The 16,786-nt window shown below is 40.5% G+C and overlaps 1 protein-coding gene across 13 annotated transcripts in view; it reads right to left on the bottom strand.

Moving 5' to 3' along the window:
• Nucleotides 1-16,786, bottom strand: part of LOC123873584 (obscurin) — a 144,523-nt gene that overhangs the window by 32,464 nt on the left and 95,273 nt on the right. For all 13 annotated transcript variants that reach the window (XR_006797717.1, XM_045918554.1, XM_045918545.1 and 10 more), the window contains 24 exons: nucleotides 16,379-16,615; nucleotides 15,712-15,901; nucleotides 14,963-15,141; nucleotides 14,386-14,612; nucleotides 13,992-14,167; nucleotides 13,691-13,869; nucleotides 12,979-13,104; nucleotides 12,433-12,590; nucleotides 12,057-12,178; nucleotides 11,710-11,888; nucleotides 10,604-10,800; nucleotides 9,773-9,931; nucleotides 9,248-9,492; nucleotides 8,493-8,618; nucleotides 7,833-8,008; nucleotides 7,187-7,374; nucleotides 6,426-6,686; nucleotides 5,747-5,982; nucleotides 5,038-5,275; nucleotides 3,157-3,314; nucleotides 1,857-1,981; nucleotides 1,250-1,430; nucleotides 792-909; nucleotides 53-528 (listed from right to left, as the gene is read on the bottom strand). Coding sequence is in view for 12 of the 13 variants with exons in the window: in XM_045918554.1 (XP_045774510.1) it covers nucleotides 53-528; nucleotides 792-909; nucleotides 1,250-1,430; nucleotides 1,857-1,981; nucleotides 3,157-3,314; nucleotides 5,038-5,275; nucleotides 5,747-5,982; nucleotides 6,426-6,686; nucleotides 7,187-7,374; nucleotides 7,833-8,008; nucleotides 8,493-8,618; nucleotides 9,248-9,492; nucleotides 9,773-9,931; nucleotides 10,604-10,800; nucleotides 11,710-11,888; nucleotides 12,057-12,178; nucleotides 12,433-12,590; nucleotides 12,979-13,104; nucleotides 13,691-13,869; nucleotides 13,992-14,167; nucleotides 14,386-14,612; nucleotides 14,963-15,141; nucleotides 15,712-15,901; nucleotides 16,379-16,615 (4,657 nt within the window). In the remaining variant the exon portion in view is untranslated. The remainder of the gene's footprint in view (nucleotides 1-52; nucleotides 529-791; nucleotides 910-1,249; nucleotides 1,431-1,856; nucleotides 1,982-3,156; nucleotides 3,315-5,037; nucleotides 5,276-5,746; nucleotides 5,983-6,425; nucleotides 6,687-7,186; nucleotides 7,375-7,832; nucleotides 8,009-8,492; nucleotides 8,619-9,247; nucleotides 9,493-9,772; nucleotides 9,932-10,603; nucleotides 10,801-11,709; nucleotides 11,889-12,056; nucleotides 12,179-12,432; nucleotides 12,591-12,978; nucleotides 13,105-13,690; nucleotides 13,870-13,991; nucleotides 14,168-14,385; nucleotides 14,613-14,962; nucleotides 15,142-15,711; nucleotides 15,902-16,378; nucleotides 16,616-16,786) is intronic.

The raw sequence follows: 16,786 nt of genomic DNA, 5'->3' as shown, positions 1-16,786 counted from the left end.
GGGTAAGTTCAATATTAGTGGCGTGAATCAAATATAAGCTAAAATGACTAACCTGTACAAATTGTAGTAGTTCCTTAGTCGATCTGTAGTAATAGTATATTCGTCCTTATAAATCTTATCCGCGCAGCTCAACCACGGATGCGACAGCGCTGTATTCACATCCATTCTATCATGCCAGTTGATGACCAGCAACTTTGATATGAAATCTCTCGATTCCTTACTAAATCGTGACCACCATTCCTCATCATGCCATTCCCACTTTCCTTCTCTGATCTTGGTTAAGGTTTCCCGGTCGTTTCGGCAGCGGAATGGGGAGTAACCGCTAAGAAGAATGTAGGTTATAATGCCGACGCTCCACATATCGGCGCCGAAGGCAACTCCTTCTCCATTGGCGACTTCTGGGGCGACGAATTCTGGCATGCCGTAGTCTAACGCTGCGTGTTTGTTCAGTTGGATTCTTCGGGAGAGACCGAAGTCACAGATTTTCAGTTCGTCGCTACCAGCGTGGGACAGGAGGAGTTCGCCGATCTGTAAAAGATTTTTGTTGAGGATTTATAGTAAGGGTAGCACATCCACAAAAAGTTCTCAGTAAATAGTAGGCAAAGCACAAGAATTTAAAGACTGTGTCAAGAGAGTAAAAAGAGACATTGCTGATTTCAACATCAGTTTTGATGATATTTATCGAACTCTTAGCTAGTTGGAAACTTCCACATCACTTCTTATTTAGGGGTTACTCTAAAGCCTTAGTGTTTCTCAACAGTTATAGTGATCCCTAACTGCTTGGTACTTACAGTGAGTCCAAGATGTGCAACGCTGTTGTCGTGCATGTGTTTGAGACCACGTAACAGTTGGCGTATGTAGCCCGCCACTTCACGCTCTGTATAACCCTGACTCCTCAGCAAACGATCCCTGCAGAAAGGAAAATGTCATTTATAAAAGTTCGTTTTTCGAAAATCCAAGCAGGATTATTTCTGTTGAAGTTTGCTTTGTAAGTTTTGCTCCCTAAATTTAATTGAAAATGTTGTCACAAAAGTTGTAACATATAGCGCGTTATCAGACAATAAGTATAGAATTTGCTGAAAATATCTATAATAAGAGCTGCTGGAAGTTGAATATGAAAATACCTCGTGTTAAATATGGAGCAAAATAGTAGGACATAATAAATATCCTACATGAGACACATGCAGAGCACTTTTAGACCTTGGTAGTACGAATCACAGGATAAAAATGTTGCTATTTATAACCATACCTGACTAGCTCTCCTCCTGCCGCTAGCTCAGTGACCAGCGCGAGAGTGTGGTCGTGCTCGTACGCGTCGTACAGGCGGATGAGATGCCTGTCATTCAGCAGGTTCATGATGTCCAGCTCATTCTTCATAAACGGTTTCAGCTCTGAGTGGCCGTGCATTATCTTCGCGGCGTAGTTGCGACCTGGTAAAGGGGCAAGATAGCTATGACAACTCATGTTTTGGACCTGACACCTCTTTAGGAAAATTTACGTACCTACGTTTGTAAAGGATGGTAATGCGAAATTGGTATCCTTTTTTTCAATTTTTATGTGAAGATTCTGACGCTAAATTTAATTATGATTAGTTAAACCAATTTAAGTTGTTTAATAACTTTTTGTCGGATTGTTAGTAATTATGAATGCGCGTATTATAGCGTCATAATCGTCATGAGACTAGATTGTGCTTAAATACACTTGCACCAATCTGCTTAATCTGGTTTAGTAAATTTTTTTAATGCTGTCTCTTTTAAACAAATTTATTTCAGAGCTGACCAGAAGAAGACAGATTTTGATTATTTAGAGCATGCAATTAAATCATAAACATTAAATTTGTTTTACAATACACTCACCACTCTGCCTTTCAGCGGCATGGTAGACGACACCTTGGACTCCTCTACCAAGCTCGTCACCCAGATCATAGTAGTCACCAAACGGCTTCGTACTAGGCTTAATGCGTGGCGGGTACTCGCGGATCCTGTACCAAAACATTTGAGTTAATACTTGAATTACCATTTCCTTCCATAACATTTAATGGGTCTATGAATATAGCAGGAACTGATATGGAACCAAATTTGAGCTATGTAGTCTAAGCCGGAAAAACGTGAAAGTACCTAATATTAGCTTTGGATTTATAGAAAGCGTTTGGTTTCATTGATCATGAATTTTCCGAATTAGTGACAAAGGCTCCTATTTTATCCTTGATAATTCTTTAAAAGCCATAAGCTGGCAAACAGAAAAAGAACAGTTGAGTCACCTGATGTTAAGTGATTAAGACGACATCTGCAGCATCCATGAAGGCTAGACAGGTCCATGATAAGACGGAAATATTCCACCACTATCTTTATTTTCAAAATGATTGATTTGAAATTGAAAAAAAACCGGTATGCCAGAGTAATTGGCAGGTACAAAAATATGGTTCACAATAAAGAAGAGAGTTGACAATTAAGATTTTGAAAAGTGAAAACGCCGATTAGAAAGGCTGTCTTTTAGTTGATTCCAAAATTATGGTGTAGAAAAGCTGTGCAAATAGCAATTATTTAAAAGTCACCAGAAAGCATAAAAGCTACATAAGCAAGAATAATGAATTGTATAGCCCAGTTGAGATGGTGAGATGGCAGTGGAAAATGAGTGGAATAAAGCAAATAACTATATTAGATAGGAAATAAAAAAAATATTAAAAGGAAAATAAAGTGTTTATTTGGAAACAAATCGCTTTGTGTAGGTACAACGCTACATACTAGATACTATATTAACTACTTCTATGATAATACTAAGGAATGACCGTAATAATGTACGAGTACATACAGACAACTCCAACAAATTGAAGCGAAGGGTTCCGTAGATTTCAGTTATTCAAATATAGAATCCTGAGCTTAACAAAAAATGCAAAGGCACGAGACGTAAATAATTTTGCAGACGCAAGACACAATTTTTTTTTCATCTCACTATATTTTTTCAGACGAGTTCTGAATTAGCACCACACCAATTTGTTGAAGATATCTGGGCATACCTCGTGCCCCGTCCCCTTTCTTACTATCTATCTATTTAGCTATCAGTAAATTTACTGGACTGCACTTCTCTACTTTTAAATAATTATATCACTTCTTTGTACACCCATAGATCAGTGTATATATGTGTCATGCCGTCTACCTGGCAGAGTACTCATGCTCGCTCTCCTCCACGTGCAGCATGGCGGAGGAGCTGACGGAGCCGGCCACGTTGCGCGCCGACACCGAGTATAGACCTTCGTCCTTGAGGATTGCGTCCGTGATCACCAGGATGTGGGTGTCTGGTGCTATGAACTGCATCTGTTGAAGGAATGGGATTATCAGCTAGTGGCCAATTTAAAAAAAATAGTTTTGGGCTACCTCCAATCAGTCTAAAGCTAAACTTTTTCAGGCTGAATCTAGCTTTTATCGCCTAAAGGCTTGTTCCATTTATAATTTAGATACAAGTTAGCCCTTGATTGCAATCTCACCAGGTGGTAAGTGATGATGCAGTCTAAGATGGAAGCGGGCTAACCTGGAAGGGCTATGACAGATTATTTTCATTAAACCCATACTCTTTTGGTTTCTACACGGCATCGTACCGGAACGCTAAATCTCTTGGCAGCACGGTGGTAACTAGCCACGGCCGAAGTCTCCCGCCAGACCGGTCTTATTAAGATGTTGGTGGCGTTTGAATTTAAATAAAGTCTAATAGCATATTTAAGAGGTACGAAGTACGTTACGAATGGGTCATGCACTATGCGTCGAAGACAACTCTCAATTTAGTAGTTCTTGAGAAAGTATTTAGTGATCTCACCCCTTCAGTCTGGACTAGAAATACAAACCTTGATCCTGGAACTAGCAGCGATCGGTTGCTAGTCCTTGTACCACTTGATGGAGTTTGAAAGTGAGGTGCTTGAAAGGATGAAGACGGTGATAACAACTGCCTTATACCTTGATTCTGGAGCTGGCAGCGATCGGTTGCCAGTCCTTGTACCACTTGATGGAGTTTGAAAGTGGGGTGCTTGAAAGGATGAAGACGGTGATAACAACTGCCTTGTACCTTGATTCTGGAGCTGGCAGCGATCGGTTGCCAGTCCTTGTACCACTTGATGGAGTTTGAAAGTGGGGTGCTTGAAAGGATGAAGACGGTGATAACAACTGCCTTGTACCTTGATTCTGGAGCTGGCAGCGATCGGTTGCCAGTCCTTGTACCACTTGATGGAGTTTGAAAGTGGGGTGCTTGAAAGGATGAAGACGGTGATAACAACTGCCTTGTACCTTGATTCTGGAGCTGGCAGCGATCGGTTGCCAGTCCTTGTACCACTTGATGGAGTTTGAAAGTGGGGTGCTTGAAAGGATGAAGACGGTGATAACAACTGCCTTGTACCTTGATTCTGGAGCTGGCAGCGATCGGTTGCCAGTCCTTGTACCACTTGATGGAGTTTGAAAGTGGGGTGCTTGAAAGGATGAAGACGGTGATAACAACTGCCTTGTACCTTGATTCTGGAGCTGGCAGCGATCGGTTGCCAGTCCTTGTACCACTTGATGGAGTTTGAAAGTGGGGTGCTTGAAAGGATGAAGACGGTGATAACAACTGCCTTGTACCTTGATTCTGGAGCTGGCAGCGATGGGTTGCCAGTCCTTGTACCACTTGATGGAGTTTGAAAGTGGGGTGCTTGAAAGGATGAAGACGGTGATAACAACTGCCTTGTACCTTGATTCTGGAGCTGGCAGCGATCGGTTGCCAGTCCTTGTACCACTTGATGGAGTTTGAAAGTGGGGTGCTTGAAAGGATGAAGACGGTGATAACAACTGCCTTGTACCTTGATTCTGGAGCTGGCAGCGATCGGTTGCCAGTCCTTGTACCACTTGATGGAGTTTGAAAGTGGGGTGCTTGAAAGGATGAAGACGGTGATAACAACTGCCTTGTACCTTGATTCTGGAGCTGGCAGCGATCGGTTGCCAGTCCTTGTACCACTTGATGGAGTTTGAAAGTGGGGTGCTTGAAAGGATGAAGACGGTGATAACAACTGCCTTGTACCTTGATTCTGGAGCTGGCAGCGATCGGTTGCCAGTCCTTGTACCACTTGATGTCGGGGTAGGGCACGCCGGTGACGCGCGCCTCAATCCGCGCGGTGCGGCGCTGCAGCACCACGGTCTCCTCAGGGCGGCGGATGAAGGCGGGGTACTCGGCCAGCTCGAGTCTGACGCGTTGTCGCGCTTGGCCGTGTTCGTTGGTCGCGATTGCTTCGTACCAGCCAACGTCACGCTCTAGCATCCTAATAAAATTAGCCAAACAAATTGAAACTTTTAGACCACCACGGCCACGTAGGAAAGATTATAATGGAGGTGATTTTAGGATTATTATTTTAAGTGATGGAAATAACCATAACGGTTATAAACATAATATCTATCTACTAAGTCGGTGGCTTCTTTTAGAATTGCTTTTATATTAGAGTTTATTAATAGTGATTATTGGTCAGGGTTTCTTTGTGACCATGAAAAAAAACTGTCGTCATAAAAAGCGGACGCTATTTTGAAGTTCGCCATTAGACCGAATGATTCAAAAATTTATATCTAGATATCTTTATGATCATGAAAAAGGAAACTTCTCTAAATCTATAAACGCCTTATCTCAGCAGTGTGTAACGAGATGCTATAGGTTACTGGATTTCTGAATTTCAGTACGCCCCTTTTACCCCTAATGTGACGTAAGTAAATGTTAAATTATACCACAATCGTATACCCACTTGTTAATGAACAACGTAGCCTGTCCATTTCTCGTGTAACTCCAGTCATATCTCCCACCGATTTCAATCGGCTCATCGTTGAAGAGATACTCCATCTTCGGCTTGGGGTAGCCGTAGACGAACCAGAACAGGTTGACATTGTGGCCTTTGACGCCGTACTGAGAGTCATATTCTTGGAGGAGGAACTTGGGCGCTTGGGCGTAACCGTCGTGTGGTGGACGCTCGATATCAAAGTCCTACGAAATTAAATACAGAAATTTTGAGCATATGAAAAGGTTAGTTGAAGAAACAGGCTTCAAATGAATATCATGCAGATTTTAAAAAATTAGATACAAGTTGGTCCTTGACTGCAATCTCGCCTGGTGGTAAGTGATGATCCAGTCTAAGATGGAAGCGGGCTAACCTGGAAGGGGTATGACAGTTTTCATTAAACCCATACTCCTTTGGTTTCTACACGGCATTGTACCGGAACGCTAAATCGCTTGGCGTCACGACTTTGCCGATAGGGTGGTAACTAGCCACGGCTGAAGCCTTCCACCAGACCAGACCAGTAATTTAGAAATTATAACCCTGCCGGGAATCGAACCCAGGACCTGCCACTAATAAGCCCACAGTGCTTACCACTACGCCAGGGAGGCTGTCAAAATATTACAATCAATCAAAATACAATTGAACATACCTTCGGGAAGTATGGTGAAGTTTCGGGTCTGAAATCAATACCCGGTTGAAGGTAAGGAATGAACTTGGGTGGATCGGGTTCCAACTTAGCGCGATGAGTGATCGCGAAGGGCGAAGGGTCACTGACACCGTATTTGTTCTCAACTCGGACTCTGAACTTGTAGTCGCGGAATGGTTCCAAGTTGCGGATGTCGCAGACGCACGATCTGAGGCCAGTCCGTGCTGTGAACCAATCGCCGTCTGGTACTTCGCACATTTCCACCTGGTAAAATGAAAAAATAATGTAGAAAATGGGACATCCTTCATGACATCAGACGAATATATTCTAATCTTATTTAACATTATAAATTTAAAAATGTTTGTTCACTGGACGTAGATCTCTACATAAAAAACCGGCCAAGTGCAAGTCCGACTCGCGCACCGAGGATTCCGTACTTGGGTATTTTTTCCGACATTTTGCATGATAAATCAAAAACTATTAAATAAAAAATAAAAAAATTAATCTGTTTTAATATGTACATGTAAAGCCCTTTTATATGATACCCCACTTGGTACAGCTGATATCGTACTTTAAAAATTGAAACACATTTTGAATATTTTTTTGGCGATGTAACCACAAATTCACGGTTTTCGGATTTTTTCCATTACTTGTGCTATGAGAACTACATAATGTCTTTCACAGACACCAAAGTGACTATAAGGATTCCTTTTTTCCTTTTGAGATACGGTACCCTAAAAATTTAGACACCGGAGCTTGTTTACCTGATAGGTGACCGGGAACCGTGGCTGGTGCGGTATGGATGGTCTCCAAGACAGCGTGAGGTGTCGGTCAGCCATGCGGGATATGATCGGCTTGTCTGTGAGCGGCATGGGTACACCCGTGCGCTTCATCTTGTCGAAGTCTGAGTACTGCTCGGAGATGGGCTTCTTGTCCTTCTGGGGCTCCAGAGCTGGTGAAAAGATCAAATTCGGTTAAACTTTTTAGCCATTGGAAAATAGAAATTAGACCGACAATACAGACAGTCAAATTCAGAAACAAATAAAATGTTAGCGGTGCTTAGTTGACAAATAAAAAATCAAACTCGGCAAAACTTGGAACGATTGAGAAATAGAAATTGGACCATACGAATTATAGTCAAGTTTATTTATACCTAATAGTAAAATTGGTCTGCATGTCTTTTGTCCAGATCTAATTGAAAATTCAGTGAAAAAGGAAATACAAATTGGACCACAGAAACTTTTTGGCCAATAGGAAATATAAATTGGACAGAAGAAAATCACTTGTAAGTGACAGTACATTGGTCTGTACGTTTTTTGTCATTGCCATTTGGAAATAGGTTTTGGACCATGGAGATTGGAGATAGTCAAAATCATTTGTAACTTATAGATAAAGTTGAATTATACTTACTATCATACACAAGTTGTGCGGTGCAGGATTCCTCGCCGTGCGGGTTGAATATCCTGCAGCGGTAGGTGCCCACATCCTCAGGGGTTACTCCGCCAATGGTCAGCCGCAACAACCCCGTGGTCTCTTGCTCTATGCGGATGCGATCGCTTGGGAATATCTTCTCGTCGTTGCGGAACCTAATTTTGGAAAGGTGTGGGTAGGTGAATGGCAATAGACTGGTTTTTTTACTACCTTAATAAAGTAGAACAGTAAAAGCGACGTTGAGAGCTTTGATTTGTACGTCAATTGTCACTTTCCATACCTTACAACTTACAAGCCGTTTCTGTGGAACGGTATATCTATAGCTACTAGTCATTCTGCTGCTACTAGACTAACGGTAGTCAGTCTACTGTAGGTTGATATAATTCCTAGTATAGTACCCGTAAAACCAGTAGTTTAATGAGTCTAACCAAGCAAATGACTGCGCGTTGTACAAAAACAGATCTCGGCCGGGTTTGTGCATTTAATTCTTGTCAATAATTTGCGCCATGTTTATTGATTTATTCATAAAAATATCCTCGGTATCTCTTCAGTGATTGCGATGTTGCAACTTCAGATTGGACTACTTGTTTTGCAATGACTGTGCAGGATAGACCGGATGGCCAAAGTCTTCAAACTCACCATTCAACGTCAGGTTCGGGCGTGCCGGTGGCGCAGGCGGTGAACTTAGCGCTGAGGCCACGGAACACTTCCGCGTCGCCAATTTTCTTGAGGAACGTTGGTGGCTCCACCTTTTGCTTGCGACCGCTAAAGAAATACAGGAATATTAGAAAGAAATCATTGTTCTTCTCAATCGTTCACTCTTGGTAGAGTGGTCGTGGCTATACATTATCCTCTTTTTTTGCTGCTCGTGCGATTCGACCTGTTGGTAGCCAATAGCCATGCATGCACACACGTCTTTCATTACTCAAATTACCTAAACTTAGTGAGAATATGAAAAATCGGGCATTTGGTGAATACACAGGTGAATATTATATGGGGCTATAATTAATATGGAGAAAGCTAAGATATAAACAATGAGTAAGAATCTTCGGTTATAGGTAATTATATGCAGGAGCCCCTTTTTTGAAAAAAAAACGTAGGCAATTTTGGGCTGCTTATCTGTTTAACATTTCATAATCTTAGTATTTTGTGCCGAAGAGTAGTTATGTCTATTTCTGTCAAGTGAATTTTGAACCCACAACTTAGAAATTAATGGAAATGGTATGAAATCTAACGGTCCTGGATTTAACAAACGCGGATGTAGTAATTCATAAGTAGGTTTATCCTCACATCCGCTATATTATGGTCAACCCATATTTTTTTCAGTTCCAGCCAAGCTGCAATTGTCTAAAACCAAATCATGGTGGTTTATTTCACTGTAAGGCGATACTCACATTTTATCGACAACTTCCAAAACAGCTTCACAGCTATCTTCACCCTCCTTGTTCTTAGCAACACACTTGTACTGCCCAGCATCCTCTTGCACCAGATCTCTTACATACAGACAACACGCGTCCCCATCTCTCTTGATGGAGTATTTGTCTGAAGGTTTTAGGAGCACATTGTCTTTGTACCACGTGATCTCGGGAGCGGGTATGCCAGTAACTCGTGCAGGGAATTTGGCGTCGAATGTTGGTAACTGTTGAAAAATACCAATACAAATTATATGTACGGTTAAATATCCTGGATAGCTGTCTTCTTTGTTTGATTAGTGGTTTTTTGTGTACCCACTCATCAAAAAGATGTACGTTGCCAATGTCACGTAGCGTACAGAAAACTTCTTGATTGTCTTCTGACTTAAGTGAAGTTGCCTTAAGACTATTTAAGGGGTTGAAGTTATAAGTGGACGCAAAGCTTATTGACCACAAATTTCGTTATAATACAGACTGTTAAAAAGATTTCACAGTAATATATTTCACCTGCTGCAAATCGGTGAACTTCTGCGTGAAGCGTGGCGGCTGGAACACTTTGCGCACGTTGATCTTGCCTTCCGTTGAATCCTCACCCAGTGGGTTGACCAACTTCACGCCATACACACCCGCGTCTGATAGCTCTAGCGGGTTGATTTCTAGACCCACCTGGAATAAAGAAAAAACTAAGCCTCTGACTATAACCACAAGTTTTTTAGCAAAACGCAATTTCAGTAGGTACAATAGCAATTAATGAATGATGATAGGATATTAATATCCGCAATGTCTACAATATCTAACGTACCTACCTATCTATCTACATATTTTTTGTGTTTTCAAGTTACTTGAACGTCGCTTTTATTAACAAGAAAGAGGAGACAGTAAACAAATCTGAAATCTTTTATTAATTTAACCATCATCAAATAATTCAGACTTCATCAAAGTTCTACAAAGCTCGCCCTGGGTGTGCCCTGGCTTAGTCAAGCCAGCCGTTAGAGACGATTGGAAGCAGCTTCCTTTCACTTCCAAACTAACAAACCCACATCCTCTCCTCCTCAAATTCTTCACTCTGTTAATCCAGATCTTCTTCATCCTTCTTCCTTGACCTCTTTTTTTACAGAATATATTTAGCCATGCTAATCATGACCAATACTCGCCTTTCCCTCCGATTAAGCGTAAAGCTTGTGCCAGGAGTGGGTACGACAATAGTGCAATGGGTGGGGTTTGAACCGCTGACCTTTCGGAATTCAGTCCGCTCCTCAACCGTTGAGCTATCGAGGCACTACCTCTATGACCTAAATGCATATAAGATAAAACTTTGTTTAGCTTGAGAAGACTTACCCTCTTGCCATCGCAAGTAAGCAGGATCCTCTCGTTAGGGCTGAGTGGTTGCCCGTCTTTAGTCCACGACACTTGCGGCACAGGGTTGGCAGTGAACGGTGCAGTGACGGTGAGAGGTTGACCCTCTTCACCGGAAACCTCACGTAGACCGTGGATGAATTGAGGACGCTCTTGAGGTGATGAAGAGTCTTCTCGACCTAGAAAGACAAGTGTTGGGTAAACAAACAGGCGATAGTCGAATCTTATGAAATTAAGTTTATTTTTTATTTATTTATTTATTTAGTAATAGACTTAATTTAAAGAGAAACATTTTTCACCATTTTTTATAGACCAAAGCACTAGATAAAAAACAGACTGGTGTTTGGAATTTTGCAGCCCAAATAGACCGTAGTCTGTGCTAGGGCTGACAAAAAAGAAAAAAAGATTAATTTATTTTATGTTTTTACGATTTAAAAAAAAAGAAAAGTTAAGCCTATATTTCCATTTTTTACAAATAAAAAAATAAAAAATAAATTATTTTTTTGTGCAACAGTGTTTATATAATAATATTTCAAAAAATATATAAAGATAGGATAGGATAAAGTTTAGATTATAGCATTGAGTTTCAACAGATCTTGTCATAAAGGCATTTAAAACTTTCAAAACCGGATTCTAGCAAAAAGTATGAGTATTGTTATGGTAACTGTAGTGTCACATTTGGTAAAAAATATTTAAAAGCGTTATTTTAACACTCCACCACAAGATACACGGTAATATTTCAAGCGTTAACAGATATTTCTACTTTGCCCATCTGAATGGACTTGAACCTTTATCTTCATACACTTGTAGACATCACATTATTTTAGAATGCCCTTAAAGTCCAAACCTATGGGTGAGATTTCATCCAAACAGGTTAAGCAGGTAAGAATCGCAATTCCGAATAAATTCGAATAAATTCGTGAGATTGGGTTGGTTTCACGTCGTATCTATGGGTGCAAAACTGAATATGAGCAAAATTGTTCGTTTTGATTCCTATTCTGATTCAACTTCTAGTATTCATATCTGTTCTGAAACTGTTCGGCATTTGCTACATTACATCAAAAGCAAACTTTTTAGGATAAACTTACTAGCCACAGTAAGATCAGCTTTGGTAGCTGTTTCGCCTTTGTCATTGGTAGCAATGACACTGTAGCTACCAGCGTCAGCAGGTGTCGCCTCACTGATCAGTAACGCATGGGTGCCATCGGGTTGTGACACCACTCGGATACGTTTCCCATCTGGCACGATCTCTTTGCCGTTGTGAGTCCTATGAAAAAGAAAGTTTCGTGAATCAAATTTATTACATTTTAGTCAGCACCGGTGTTTACTTTTGTCCAAACAAGAACTTTAGAGTATTCTAGAAGTTTGGCTTTAGTTAAAGGTGCGAAAATAATTAATTTAAACAGTGATTTCATATTGTTTATGTTTTACTTACCATTTGATGGTAGGCTGGGGATGGCCAAGCACTTTGACTTCCAGTTTTACCGGGAATCCTTCTATGACTTTGGTTGGATGTAATTCTGCTATGAACGCTGGTTTGCGTTCTTTCTGTCCAATCTGTAGAATCAATACATAGTTTTAAAATATTGCTCCATTTTGTACTTGTCTTCCTGGAATTCGTAATTTGAGAATATGATAGACTGGAAGGAGTATTCAGTAAAAGTATGTATCATCAAGCGATTACTGGTTTATACGTTGATCATAGACTGCATTAATATGTAAGATCCCAGTCAAACAAAATCTTCTTAGAATACTCGTTGGTTTCCAGCGTTAACAGAACATTGTATTTTTACAATGCTGATGGAATTTACCTCAACATTAGCTTTAGAGGCGACATCTCCAAGTTTGTTAGTGACGGTGAGTGAGTAGGATCCCGCGTCTTCAGGGCGACAGCTGTCTATGCTCAGCCCCACTATACCACCAGGCTGGTTGATGAAGTTCACTGCTTGACTCGGACGGATGGGTACACCTACGGAAACGAACAGGACATTAAGATTTAAATAAGTTATTTGACTTTGACTTTATCTTAAGACTTTGAAGTTTTTTTTTTTGGAAACAGACTTTTGACAAGTCTGCTCTACTTCATCTAAAAAGGCACTAAGGTTGAAATCTATAGAGTGCACTTCGATTTTACTCAGATTTAAGACACTATTAAACGTTATATCGCTGCGCTGGGACAAATATGTCTCGTTTTATCTGAAAATTAAATCTGAGCTAAGTCTTCAATCAATTAACGAATTAATCATTTATTTGCTGTAAATGTAGGTCAAGTCTGCCTTACACAAATAGGTATCTTTTAAGAACTTGATCTCTTCTGAGCCTCTAGTTATAATGATATGGCCAAACGTTAAACTCACCATCTTTGAACCATTTGACTTCAGGCGCTGGGAAGGCCATGACTCTCGCTTGTAACTTGACGGGCTGACCCACCACCACTTTTACGTTCTCCAACTCCTCGCTGAACGATGGCTTTCGAGGAGTAGCTACAGTATAAAAAGGCAAATTTTATTATGATTAACTACCGCCATAAAATGAATGATCTCGAGATTTTAGTTAGCTCAAAACTCCTGTACTAATCTTGGATCTAAAAGAAATAATTTAAAACTTTTCTGTTTCCACCCTCTCTTCCTGTCAAGTACAAGAAGGCAACAAACAGTACACAATCCAAGTGAATTCTACGCAGGAGAAACAACAGAACTAGTGCGAATAAATATGGATAGATCCGGCTCGAAGGACCAGAAAATGTGGGGTTATTGATAATGACAAAATGGACAAATTGATTATAGACTGAATTTCCTTCAATTGCTGATTGATATTGATATGATACTTGTATGATATGATTTATGATATTGATGAGTGCTTATCGCGTGACGATCCGTGGTACACTGTTGTAATTAATTCTAAGGCGTCAGCACGAAGCTCGTGGATTGCGTAAAGTACTGAGGCCAGACGTATCAGTCGGTACACGTATGTCCCAAACAGAAGGTCCATATCTAATGGGATCCACTATCCTAAGTAATGATGGAACGAGCGAGGACGTATAACCATTGCTAGTTTCAGGGTACTCACGGTTAACAGCAACAGCACACAGCGCCATATGTTCCCCGCTGGGGTTGGTGATGAGGAGTTTGTATGCGCCGCAGTCGGCTGGAGTCACATGGTCGATGCTCAACTTCACTGTGCCATCGGGTAAGCAGGTTTGCTTGACGTGATCATCATTGGGCGATAGCTCTACTCCGTCTTTGAACCTTGAAGATAGACATGTAAGTATTTATCTAAGAAGGTTTCTTCTAGCATGAAGTCTATCATTTTAATGGGCGTAGAAAGTTGGAAATCTGGAATTTCTTGAAAATAATTTCGGCACTCTTACCATTTAGCGGTAGGAATCGGGCTGCCGTCAACCTTAGTGCGCAGTTCCAAGGGTTCCCCTTCATCAACTTCCTTCTGTCGGTCCAGTTTGTGGCCGAAGCCGGGCGGGATTTGCGCCAGGGTTATATCCGCCTGGCACTCCGCTTCACCAGATACGCTGAACGCCACCACTTTGTACTGAAAAATATCAACAACTAAATATTATAGTCATAACTCATAGTATTGGCAAAAGTTTGAAGAAAGGTTGGGAAAAGGAAATTGATATTTGAAAATTAAACTTGCTCTAATATTGAATAATTAATAATTTTATTTCTAAGCATTACTATAAAAACTTAAGTATTGATAATATGTTAGTGATCGCTAGGTGTTATGGCCACTAATTTATTCAAAGTTACCTTTCCAGAATCGCTAGCATTGAAGTGTTTGATTTCCAGCTCGCTATCAACTTGCCCACCGACCACAGTGGTGATGGTATGGCGGTCGTCATTGGTGATTTCTTTCTCGTTGAGGAACCATTTCACATTGGGCTTGGGCACGCCGTCACAGCGCACGCGCAGCGTACAGTCCTCGTAGTCTTTGACTATTTGCTTTTGCAGCGGCTTTATGAAGGAGGGTTTGTCGGCTGTGGGAAGAAAATTCTTCATAACGATTGTTTCAGAGATTGATTAAATTATTTGCTGTTTTTTTTTATTGAAAGACAAATTGGTTTGAGCTTAATGTACTTGATGGTAAGTGTCACTGTGGTTTTCCACAGTATCACCAAGTTCATCAAGTGGAGAACATTGTGGTGAAAGCAAAAGTTTTCGATTTAGGGAAATCCAGACACAAAATTATTCTGTTGTACCTACATCTTTGACTAGACCAAATTTATCAGATCTTAATGTAGTGCTATCCTTTCCAGCAGTACATGGGTTAGTTATAAAATTACGTTCAGAATTACGCTTTATCTCTTAATTTAGAATAGAAACTTACTATGCACATTAAGCCTGGCTTGCTGCGTGGTTTCTCCATGCTCGTTCTTAGCGCTAACAGTATAGAGACCAGCGTCCTCGATGCCTACATTCTTCACCACTAGTTTGAAAGATTCCTTCTCCCGATCTTCAATTATTTCATGTTTTGATGAAGGCTGGATGACGTAACCATCTTTGCTCCTGAGAAAAAAGGTTTAGGTCATTAAAATAAATAATTTGTCTACTACTCCAATCTTATCCATAACAAGAAAGAAAGAAAAAACATTTTTATTGTAAGTTGTGCTAAACATCACTTTATAGCTTTATACCTAAGAAGTAGCAGCTAATAAGAGGCTACCAAAAAGCAAAAGGGTCTGGGGTTATTCCTAGACATGAAACTCTGACTTTTAGGAACTATGTACATTTTAAGCGATCATTTGCTTTAACGGTGAAGGAAAACATCGTTAGGAAATTTGTATGCCTGTGAGTTCTCTAATATTCTTAAATGAAGTCTGCCAATCTGCACTTGGTCAGCGTGGTGGACTATGACTTAAGCCCTTTGCATTCTAAGAAGAGATTGGAATCGGCATTTCGAACCAGTGGTAAATTATTTTGACGATATAAAAGCACTTGTAAAAGTCTACTTGAATAAAAAATTATTCTATTCTATTCTGATGAACTGGCGATGGGTTAAGTTGATGAAGATGGATTATTAACTGACTTTTAAAAAGAAGGATATATTTTTTACTATGCACCAAATACCCAACTTACCACTTCACCTCAGCGACGGGGTTGGCCCTTATATTGGTAAAGAAGGAGGTTTCTTCGAAAGGAACCGTAGTGACATCCTTCAGAGGCTCAACTTCAGGTCGAAGTAGGATGTCCAATCGAGCTGAACACTCGCCAATTCCATATTTGTTTTTTGCCTGAATGGTGTATTCGCCGGTGTCGGCATGACGACCTTGGGAAAAGGAAATCAGTGAATATAATAATTAATTTTTAATTTAAAGGTTTTTAGTCCTTTTCTTACACACCCACTGGGTAAGTATTATAAAAGTATTATTCATATCGTAACTTTTAAGGAGGCTCTTAAAGCCCCCCCGTATTCGAAAGGTGACATAAAGCAATAAGTAATACAGATGAAGACTGCTCAGGTTCTCATAGCTAAACAGAATATTTTTCATGATGAGAAGAAAGCCTAATCGAAGTAAAAGTGTAAATCCAACGGTAGTATATAATTATATATACGACTTAGAAAATAAATTAAGGTCAATAAAAAATCACAACTTATGCTCATTTTTCGCCAGGACCTGTAAGTAAATATTGGTGGCCTGTCTAATAAGTGCCTATCCAGAAGCCTGTGCACGCTACTGGATATATTATTTTTTATGGTCACTGGCTCACACCTTAATAGTAAATTATGTATAATGAAACTTACTAGTAGGGATACTCAAGGTGAAAACGCACTCCTTAAGCCCATGCTCGAGTTCCTTAGAATCCATGCTGGTGATAAGAGTAGCGATATCTGGACTGAGTTCCTCTCCATTGAGCAGCCAGGCTACGTGGGGCAGAGGATCTGCCGTACATACAGCCTTCATGGTCACTGGCTCGCGTTGCATCACGCTGGTCGCTTCGAGGGGAGCTGTGAATTTAGGCTTGCGGAGCTCAGATTCGGCTGTAAAGATAAATTAAACTTAGGTTCCCAGATTTGATTTTTGATTGATAATCATCCAAGTGATTCAGTTTTCGATAAAGACGCAACCTATTCCTCTGACGCAAAACACATGATTTCACACAGTGAGCAAAATGAGCTGCCAACATGATTTTTGACGTGGGGTTTGAAAAA

The sequence above is a fragment of the Maniola jurtina genome, chromosome 2 (assembly GCF_905333055.1).
Source record: "Maniola jurtina chromosome 2, ilManJurt1.1, whole genome shotgun sequence".
NCBI lineage: Eukaryota > Metazoa > Arthropoda > Insecta > Lepidoptera > Nymphalidae > Maniola > Maniola jurtina.
The sequence above is the reverse complement of the archived record's forward strand: the minus strand, read 5'-3'. Positions and strand labels throughout refer to the sequence as shown.